Source organism: Solanum stenotomum, chromosome 7 (genome assembly GCF_019186545.1).
Source record: "Solanum stenotomum isolate F172 chromosome 7, ASM1918654v1, whole genome shotgun sequence".
In the NCBI taxonomy this organism is placed as follows: Eukaryota; Viridiplantae; Streptophyta; class Magnoliopsida; order Solanales; family Solanaceae; genus Solanum; species Solanum stenotomum.
The window spans coordinates 33,675,206-33,686,007 of NC_064288.1; the positions used below are offsets into that span (position 1 = coordinate 33,675,206).

Here is a 10,802-nt window from a genome sequence, read left to right on the forward strand (position 1 = left end):
CACTTACACTAGCCACTACCTCATTAATCACATAAAGGTTGAAACTACTTTAATGTCACTCGGTTGCTTCATCGAGTTGCACACATTGAAAGTAACCTCCTCAACATTTACCCAAAATTTCAATTCACCACTTTCAACATCCATAAGGGCTCTTTCAGTAGCCAAAAATGGTCTACCTTATATAATAGGCACCTCAACATCAATCTCACAATCCAAAATAACAAAGTCAGCTGGAAAAATGAACCTATCCACTTTCACCAAGATATCATGAAGTATATCAATGGGATGCTTAATAGATCGATCAGCCATGAGAATACGCATTGTTATGGATTTAGGTTTGTCTAACCCAAGTTGTTTGAAAATGCAATACGACATGAAGTTAATACTTGCCCTCAAGTCAAACAAAGGTTTGGCAAACTGAAGCATCCCAATAGTACAGGGATAGTAAATGCCCCCAGGTCGGCTTTCTTGATAATCACATTGCTTGTCATGATGGGACTACAACTATGCGACAGCTCCACCATTTCAAAATCCATACTCCTTTTCTCGGTGATTAACTCTTTCATGAACTTCGCATAGCTTGGCATTTCCATCAACGCTACCACTAAGGGAAGATTGATAGACATAGTCTTAAATACAGAGAGAAATTTTTGGAACTTTGCATTTTCATCCTGCATTTTGAGTCTTTGAGGGAATGGCGGACTGACTTTGGGCAATGGTTTAATCAACTTTGAAGATGACGCAACCTCAACATGAGATGTTTTCAAGTCCTCGGTGGTGAGTTGTTTCGGACTTTCCTCAACCTCTTTGGGTATGTCATTTTTCGGTGCATGGTTAGATTCCTCTAAACCAACGGCCTCATCTCTTTTTTTACTAGTGGTTGCCTCACCATTAACTTTCACATTGCCTCCTAATGATTTCCCACTCCAAGTCAAGACAACCGATAATTTATCATGATTAACCTTTGAATTCATCATCATATTAGCTGCATACTTCTCTTGTGGCTTAGATTCGAATTTGACTAAAAGTTGACTCATTTGATATTCAAGTTGCTTGATAGAATTTGAGTGCGAGTTTACTTTATTATTCAAGGATGAGAAGTCGCCTTCATTTCTTTCAGCATTTCGTCGGCTCCTTCCACCTTGTCTAGAATGCGGGATAACAAATCATCCACCATAATGCTTCCAAAACTGTCCCTAGTTCCTGGGCTATAAACCATGTGCATGTAGTAAGCATCATAGTCATCTTCTCTCCTCCAAAAGTTATTTTTGTCAGCTCAATCTCGATTGTAGCTTATCCACCCAGCCTCACTAAATTTGTTCCAACCTTGATTCCCGCCCGCTTTTAAAAGCACAGGCAAGAACCCTCCTCTAGTCTTGATGCCTTTTACGCCTCTTTGTTGTCATGAATACCCCCCATGACCTGTTGTGTTAATAACTCCTTCTGGGACATCATCTTGGCCATATTTTCATCTAGCTCTTGGTTCTTCTCCACTTGCTCTTTTGTCATCCCAAAGTTTAACAGGGACACTTGATCTTGTCTAGTGTACCAAGCATGATTGATTTTTGTCATCTCATCAAGAAGAGTAGATGTTATATCAAACATTTGTTGCGTGATTCCTCCTCGAGCAAGCTGGCCATCCAAACTTTTGTTGACTGAGTCGAGGCTCCGGTAGAAATATTGTAACAACACATTACTTGGGAGTAAATGAGTTGGACATAGGAGCAATAACTTCCTAAACCTCAACCATGTCTCATGAATTGGTTCACTATCCACTCGTTGAAAGTTTTGAATATTATCTCTTAACTTCACCATGTGCGAGGGAGGGAAAAACCTTTCATAAAATGGATAAGTGAGCTCCTCCCAAGTAGTGATTCAATCCATTGGTAAATAAACCAACCACTTCGTTGCCTCCCCCAATAGAGAAAAGGGAAATAAATGAGGCCTGACCGATTCCTGAGTGATGTCCTTGAAAGAAAATGGCTCACACACATCCACAAAGTTTCGGATGTGGTCATTAGGATCCTTAGTAGCTAGACCTCTAAATAGACCCTTCATTTGCAGCAACTGCAACATAGTGCTAGTCACATGAAACACTGCATTGCCTACAACCGAAGGCAATGTAATAGCATTCACACTTCCCAAAGGATCTTCATTGACATCGTGCAAGTTACCAATGTCATCATTGTGCCCAAGTTGGCTAGTATTGCTCCCATTAACACTCATCTATTCACATGTTTAAGATAAGCCAACAAAGCACACAAATAAGTTAATTCAACTACAACAAAATTAGTTCACAACTAAACTTCACCAAAAGAATTCTAAACACCACTCCCTAGTAGCGATGCCATTTTTGATAACGCTCAACTACACTTCATCCAATTCTAAGTGTAGGCGGTTGCAATCAAGTATAAACCTAAGTAAGAGTTAGGGTCGATCCCACAGGGAGTGATACAGTAAAGAATTCAATTACAAAATAAAATGATGTTCTAATCGGTCGTTGGTGTAGACATTTTCGAGACAATAAAGTAAATGGCAAGGGGTTTGCAATTAATGTCAAATGGGTGGGGGGGTTTGAGTGAACAATTAACAACTACGAACAACCGAGAATAAACAAGTAGAGAGGGATCCTTGGGAGTGTGATCAATTGAATGCCATTTTCGCTAAATGGGTGATTATTATTTACTAGAAATAGTTGAATCTTAGTGGGTAGGCTAGGCTTTAGGTGCAATAGCCATTTCTCAATTAACTATCACGAATCAAGCGAGTTCTCTCAAACATCGACAAGCATAACAGATATAAAAAACCCAATACCTCAATCAATCTTCTTTTTCAAGCTAGATAGTAGGATTGAATTTAGACCCACTTTCTCAAGCTAAATCCACAATAACCCAATCACTACAATCATCAATTAATAGTTTTAACTCTAAAAGTTCTTTCTTAAGCAAACTTAGAATGCTAGATTAGAATTGTATTTGCAACTACAATTCATCAATTAAAACTCAATTATTAATTGAACCACTTCAATTCAACAATCAAATCAGTAAATCAAATAACCATAAGCTAATTGAAGCATTCAATCACATAATCACACCCCCTAGAATGGGGGTTTTAGCCACACATAATAAAGTGGAAGAAAATGTTACCAACTATGTTTTCCATCATCTTGGACAACAATCCACAAGTCTTCAAGAATGTTCAAATTGAATTAAAAATTAATAAACCCTAAATATCTACTCAAAAAGTTAAAGAACGATGTTTAGAATGTTAGAGATCAAAAAACCCAGAACTGGACAATGTAGGAACTCTCAAAATCTCTACAACTCCTTTTTTTTTCTTTAGAATATTGCATTTATACATTCCTAGAATTTCACTTTGGAACCACTCGGCAAAATAAGTTGGGCTTCGCCGACTAGGTCAGTGATGCACCGAGTGCTCCTTTCCATCGCCTTCTTGGCTTGGATTTTTACCCTTTCTTTGTTGTAACTTTAGGTGATTGAGGTCGGGTTCACCAACCTTTTCGACGATGAGCCAAGTGCTCCCCTTCTTGCCTTGTTGGCTTGGCTTTTCACCCATTACTTTGTAACTCTAGTCGGGCTAAATCGTCATCACCGAGCATTTTGGCGATACACCAAATTACCATTTTTATCACCGAGCTTTCCATACTTCCTAATTGAATTTAAGACACGTACCGCTCACTGTGGGATTCGACCCCAACTCATTTAGTTGGGTTTTATACTGATTTATGACCGTTGAACACTTAGAATTAGATGAGGTGTGCTTGAAACATTAAATCATAATGGTGCCACTGCCAGGGAGTGGCGTTGTTTGAAATTATTTTGGCAAAGTTGAATTGTGTTCTTCTTAGTTATAGTTGAATCTGCTTAATTTTGTTTTTGGTTTATGTGATTGATTGTTGAACAGAGGAAATGAGAGTAAGTGGTAGAAATTGACGCCAAGTGGACCACCCGCCTTCGAAGATGATGATTCTTAGGGATAACATCCTAGTTTTAAAGCGCTTGAAAGGTGAGCCAATCCATGAGATGTGGTTGAGATAAGATGTTGTTGGAATGTTTCTATAGAGGTCGTGATTCTATGAATAGATGAGTGGCTGACCATTTTTTTTTGGGTGGTATAATGCGACAACCCTATGCAATAGCATCCTAACTCCTCGATCGCATGAACAAGATAAAAAATGATCCAGATAAGGGCCAGAACATAGCCAAAATGATGACCTAGCTGGATATCTTGGCCAAAAATATCGAGGAATTTGAAGTGTTGTACAAAAACGAAGTAAACATCCTAGAAAATCAAGGAGGAAGTCAATGTGCAAATTACTCAAGTCCAGGTGGTAACCAAGGATGGAATAGAGGGAGGAAGGAGGATAGGTACGTTCCTTCCCATGAGCGCCAAAAATGCAAGGATTATGAGGGTGGTCAAATAGAAGATATACTCTTACGTATTCTCAACAAAGTCGAAGGATATGCCAGAGTGAGATAAAAGAGAATGTCTCAACTCTAAATCAGATGGTGACCTCCCATTCCATCTCTAATAAGCAATTGGAGACCTAAATGGGTCAGCTTTTGTCTTATCTCAACCCAAGACACAAAGAGGGGTGGCCTAGTGATACCATGGCAAACCCCAAAAATGAAGCTTGAATGGGTACTTACATCGTCCCACAACGTTAACAAAGGTGCTTCTTGGGAGGCAACCCAAGTTTTTAATGCTTTGTGTTTGTTTTTGAAATAGCGGGTGTTGAATGTGCAGGTTGAAGTGTGGAATGTCTTTGAAAATTGCAGGTTGGCGAGCCAAGAGTCCAGTCGGTGACTCATCGAAGAAGTCGGTGAGCCTGACCTGGACCGCAGTTGGACTCATAAAAATAGAAAGTGAGAGTTTGTAATACTCTGTGGGTTTATGAACGAATCAGTGACTCGCCGAACAGGTTGGCGAGCCCAATTTTGTCTGCCGTTTGGACCCCAAATTAATTGGAGGTCCTATAAAACTCAGCGAGGTAAGTCACCACTCGGCGGATCGCCTAGTGGTTTGGCAAGGATGACTAATATCGCCGAAAGGGCCGTGAACTGAAAGGTTTGGAAAAGCCACATGGTTTAAACTTTCTAAATGTTTTGCATTCTCCTATTTCTAACCTCATACTCACTCACCCTCACTCTAGATTTTTCAATATTTTCCCATGTTATCGCTTTTTGTGTGTTGATCTCATGCTCGGATTTGGATTACATTGACGCCTAGCATTTCAAATTCATCATTAGGATAAAAGGTTGGGTTTTCGAACCTCGAACTCTTGAGTAGTAGTTGAACTCGAATGCATTTGGTAAATCTTGTTGTTGTGTGTTGGGCCTGTATTGAAATCGTAGTTGATGTGTTAATTTTCTCGTTTTAGTTTCGTAATTGTGCCTAAATTGCTTAAAATACAATTTCTCGAGTTTTGTGTGTTAAAATTGATCATAAGTTATTGGGTTGTAGTAAAATTTTATTAGGTCTAGTTGGGTGAAGTCTGAGTAACCCCCAATTGTGCTAAATGACGTACTTTTCCCACTGATGGAGCGTTTTACATCATTCTTAAGGGCAAAAGTCGTAAAATGGCCAATTTTTGCAAAATCGGGGGAAGTTAGACTGCCCCGGATGCATGGGTCGAATAGGTTTGAGCTTAATTGCATGACTGTGTAGTTTGATTTTGATTTAGGGGGATGCGGGCTTGACTTTGAAAAATGGGGTTGAAATTTGGCATGTTGGGCAGTTTGGCAAACTTGGTCGAACTCGCTGAACCGTTTGGTGGTTCTCCAACATCCCCCTTAATCACCTTTAATTTCATAATTGTGTTGAGTTTGAGTTTGTAACTTTCGGCGGGAAGCCAGAGCTCACCGAGTTCACTTGGAGACTAGCCTAGAGGTCCCTTGATCACCCTTTTTGCGCCCCTAACCCCTACAAACATGCCATAAAATTCGGCGGGCTAGTCTGAGCTCGCCGAGTGATGTCGGCGATTCACCGAAGGACCCTGTGCATCGTTGAGTGGTCATTTTTCTGGAAAATTTTCAATCTATTCCTTTCGGCGAGCACGATCTGCCTCGCCGAAGTGACTCGGTGACTCACCAATTGGTTCGGTAAGTCTTTCTGCAACTAAATTTTGAGATTTTTCTTGAATTATTTCTAGCTTTTTCCGATGTGTTTTGCAGATATGGGTAGGACCAACTAGGATGAGAGTGGAATGCCGCCCCACAAATGAGCACATGGCATCGTAATTAATGACGGAGCAGTTGTTCCTTTTAAAAAGGGAAAGAAAGCACATCTGAAGGGAAGCAATGGCAAGGGAAAAGCACCTACAACAAAGAGATCAGAGCACAACTCCGGCAGTGATAGGGAGTATGTCCACTCTCCGGCCTCATTCTCTGAGCCTGAGGATGACCAGCCACTACAAACCCGGCGAGCTGAGATCCATGCCAGAGTTCGTCAATATCCGTCTAGGATCCTGGAGTCTACCCCTGCTACAGCTGAGACCATGCTAGCTCCGACATAGACGGTGGTTCCTGCACAACCAGTTTAAGGTCCTCCTCCCTGGCTACTCAACAGATTTAAAGCCGAAGGATTGAGGACCATTCTAGAGGAAAAGCGACTATCCATAGATGGGGTGATGGACAAGTACTCTGTGGTGGGGGACACACTCTGGTTCCACATATTCGACATTTTCACAAGGCCCCAAGGCCCATACAGGGACATAGTTCAAAGAGTTCTACACCGCTTATGGTGAGGCTAACACCTTCAAACCAGTGGCATCTGTAGTGGTATGGGGGAGAACAGTGAGATGCAACAGCGATGATATCAATGATGCACTTGACAGAGCTAAATGATTCGAACATGAGTATGAGGGCTTGACTATAGCACATACCCTAGATGACCTAAAGGGCTGGCTAGCTCCACTCATCTCTGACACTACCCCGAGGTGGATTTAGGCAAGAGCTCCCATTAAGAAGAAGGACTTGAACATCGCTGCTCGATATTGATTCAGGTTCATTAGGAGCTCAATCATTCCTTCAAAGAATGAGTTCATCTTCTGCCACCCAAAGGAGGCTTGTCTTGGGTCGATCATAGCAAGGAAGAGGGTAAATTTGGGGCTGATCATAGAGCAGGAGATGGCCATGAGAGCAAAACAGTGCCAGACTTCCCTTCCTTTCCCAGTGCTGATCACAGAGTTATGTCGGCGGGCTGGAGTTCCTTGGGATGAGAAGAGGGACAGTGAAGTCACACCCACATCCTCCACCAATATCCGGCGCATAGAGGCCGAGTACACACGGGATGTGTTGCATAGGAGGAGAGCAGCTCCGATGGATACATACCCGGAGGTTGATGTTGAGTCCATACCTATAGAGGCATTTTTACCTACTCCGGCCCTCGAGCCTTTCGGTACATCCACTATCACTCCTTCCCAGATCCCAGGTTCTGTTGCTGCTTCCAAGCCTTCTACAATCACTCAATCTATGATCCTAAAGATGGGCCACCTAGCCCATACTACCGATGTGCGGGCTTTCCGATTAGAGGCCAAGGTTCCCTGGATGATTGAGCAGGCTATTTCATCTACGTTGACACCCCTCTGAACGTCAATTGATGCTCTCACGACGAGAGTAGAGACTTGTGAGAGAGGACATAGGGTTACTTTCGAGGTGACGGCTTTGAAAGTCAAGGTGTCTGATATTTGGAAGGATGTGGACTATCTGAAGTCCACAGACTTCGCTTCACTATTTGAGTCAGCTGAGGCTCAAGGTGTCCTAGCTAGTTTTTATGTGCTTCCAGCTACCACTTTAAATGAGCCTATGGATGATAAGGTTGCAGCTGAGTCAGAAACAGAGACAGATGAGGAGCAGCTTGAGGCTCAGGAGGCGACCATTTTTGAGGACCTGCTGATTTAGAGGAGACGATAGTGTAGTTACCCATTCATACATCTCTGACATATACGTCCATGTAAGGCTCTAATGGAGCTAATATTACTATTACCTTGGGAACTGATGCACAAGACCAGAGTTTGACACCGGGCATTGATGCCCCGACAGATGGAGCAACTGAGTAGACATGGCCATTCTTTACGTCCCTCTCTGTTGCTTTTTGTGATTTTTATTTTTTTAGTTGCATTTGAGGACAACTTCTTTTCTTTTGTGGGTGGGGTGGAGTATTTCCATACCTACCTCTTGTTATTACATTTTGTGTATATATATTGGATTTTGTGTTTTAAACTGTGTTGATTCTATCTTGTGGATATTTGAGCTTGTGGCTCCTTAGTTTGAATGGAAATGGTTTTTGACCAATTTTTAAAATTTAGTGCCACCTCTTTTGTGTGTAATTGTGGCTGTTTTTGTGTAAATTTGAGTATCGGTTATGATCAATACCGGTGACTTAAATAGTGCTCCTAATAGAACAAAATGAAAATGCGGCTACGATAAGGCCAAGTGAAGTTGCATAGACAATATATGGACTTTTTGCATATCGTTGTGACTAGTCAATTATCGAATAGAGTCTCTTATGATGAACATTGCACACTAGCTCGAATGAGTGTCGTTAGATATTGGTGCCAATGCCTTGTGTGATGAACTTACCTTGAACATTATGTGTGGTGACACCTAGAATTTTCCCCGTTTGTCCGGTTTACAAAGTGATGCAAGCTCTTGAAATGATCTTAGGCAATGATTTTGATGAGTGAAACGATTTGACAATATACCTCTTTTTGTAGCCCACCTTGTGAGATATGTGAACCTTGCTTGAACCTCTTTGAGCTTTATCCTTTTCTTGGAAGAAACTTGAACAATTATCACCGCTCTTTATCCATTCACCCATAACTCTCATGAAGTGTGGTTTATTTGAATAGCCAACTTAGGCCAAAAGCCTATGTTGGGGGTGTGGTGAAAAGAGAAGGTAAATCAAGAAGTGTGAAAAATCCCCCTTTGAGCCATGGTCTTGAAAAAGATGGAACCCCTCCATATAAAAAAAAGAGAGAAAAAGAAAGCAAAAGAAAAAGAATGAAAAAGTTGTGAAATAAAGTTGTATCAGTTGCAAAAGAAATGGGGTGTCCGGTAGTCCATTAGAAGTTGAATAATGGGGCAAATTTTGAGCATGATTAATATGTTGAAGAAAAGGAAGAAAGTGATGTTCAGAACACATTTCATGAGGGTAGCAGCCACTGAGCCTAAATGACCATACCTTTACACTCAGCCCCATTACAAGCCTTAAAAAGACCTTATTGATCTTGAGTGTGCTGAAACGAATGTTCATTGGAAAGTAAGGGTAAACCTATGGGTGATGTCATGTATGTGTTCATCTTTGTGAATGTCAGAGTCGTATGTGATTCCGGAACTATAATTTCTTGAGAAATTGTGTGTAAGTGTGGAATCATCTTTGTTGTGAGGGCATTTGTGTACCTTTATTAAGCTTGAACTTGCATTTGAAGTGAGTATTGTGAGCTTGAACATCTTTGGTAATGGTGAAGTCACAACTTGAATCTTTGAGTGCACAATTGATCATTGCATGAGTAGTTGAGTCTTATTGTGTGCATTCATGTTGACTCTTTTGTAGCACTGTTTGAGACATCATTTTTGAACTGATGACCTTGATTTTTACTTGAGGACAAGCAAAAGTTTAAGTTGGGATTGATGAGTCCGAGATTCGGACTCATTTAGGGCTTTGTTTGTATAGATTTAATGTCCTCAAATGCTTAAATTGTGCCATAAACTGATGAAAAATCCTTGATTTTCAGGTGCATGATTTGAGGAACAAAGAAAGGACACTAACATGCAAAAAGAACAAAACAAACTGAAGAATTGAAGGAAGGCAAGCCTTGGCGAATCGCCAAGAGTGTTTGGCGAATCGCCAAAGGGCTAGTACCACCGCCTAAAGTTCCAGTGTGCCAGCCCTGAGGGAAGAAACCAAATCAGCGACAAGAAGGAGAAGTTGGCGCATCTCCTAGTAGTTTTGTGATGCAGTGATAGATTACCTAAAGTTAGAGAACCCAAGGATGCTGAATGACAAGCCGAAAAGGCGATGGATGAGATCAAAGGGTAGCTCGCCGAGTGGATCGGCGAGCCCGGCTTACTTTGTCAAATGTCTATTCGTAGCACATTTTTTTGGCGACTATAAATACATTTTTGAACATTTAGTTTAGTATCTTTTTAGTATCTTATCAATCTTTTAGTAATAATTATCTTTTACATCTTGAGACAGCTTTCTCTAGAGTTTTTCCTTAGCTTTGAAGGATTGAAGAAATTCACTTTTGAGAAATTGGAAGTGGGTTTTGAGATTCATCAAATTGGAGCATTGTAAAGTCGAAATCACTCTTACCCAGTTGATGGATAATCAATTTGGTAACTTTTTTTACCTTTTTACAATGTCTAGCTAAAACCCCAATTCTTGGGGTGTGATCATATGATTATGGGCAGAATTAATCTATGGGTATTGCTGATTGTTACTTTAAATGCTATTTAAAAGTGAGTTTAATCATTAATTGTGGTTTCATTTAAGAATTGTAGTTGCATATGCTGATCTATATTTGTACTCTTGGCTTGCGAGAGAGAGAGGTTTTAGAACTAAGGTTTTTGATTGATGGTTTGTGGGTGTTGGGTTGATCTGGGTATATCTCGAGAGATTAAATCCTAAACCCAATCCCACACATTTATCGAGAGAGAGTGGATGGATTAAGGTGTGAGTTGCTTTTAATTTTCATGCTTGTTGTTGTTCGAAAGAAATCACCCGATTCCGGGTAATTGTTCGAGATAAAATTACTTCCCTTATAGTCTAGCCTACTC

General features: G+C 40.8%; 1 protein-coding gene across 1 annotated transcript; it reads right to left on the bottom strand.

Annotated features, from left to right (window-relative positions):
• Positions 1-392: 392 nt before the first annotated feature.
• Positions 393-1,815, bottom strand: LOC125869833 (uncharacterized). Its single transcript, XM_049550258.1, has 2 exons — positions 1,391-1,815; positions 393-1,146 (listed from the first exon to the last, which is right to left on the bottom strand). The coding sequence occupies exons 1-2, from the start codon at positions 1,813-1,815 to the stop codon at positions 393-395; spliced, it is 1,179 nt and encodes a 392-aa protein (XP_049406215.1).
• Between the last annotated feature and the right edge of the window lie 8,987 nt (positions 1,816-10,802).

Bases quoted from the DNA above. Each gene is read 5' to 3' on its own strand.
- LOC125869833 (XM_049550258.1), bottom strand. From the start codon at position 1,815: ATGGTGAAGTTAAGAGATAATATTCAAAACTTTCAACGAGTGGATAGT. The intron at 1,147-1,390 runs GTAAAAGGCATC...CCCGCATTCTAG, and splicing joins ATTCATGACAACAAAGAGGC to ACAAGGTGGAAGGAGCCGAC.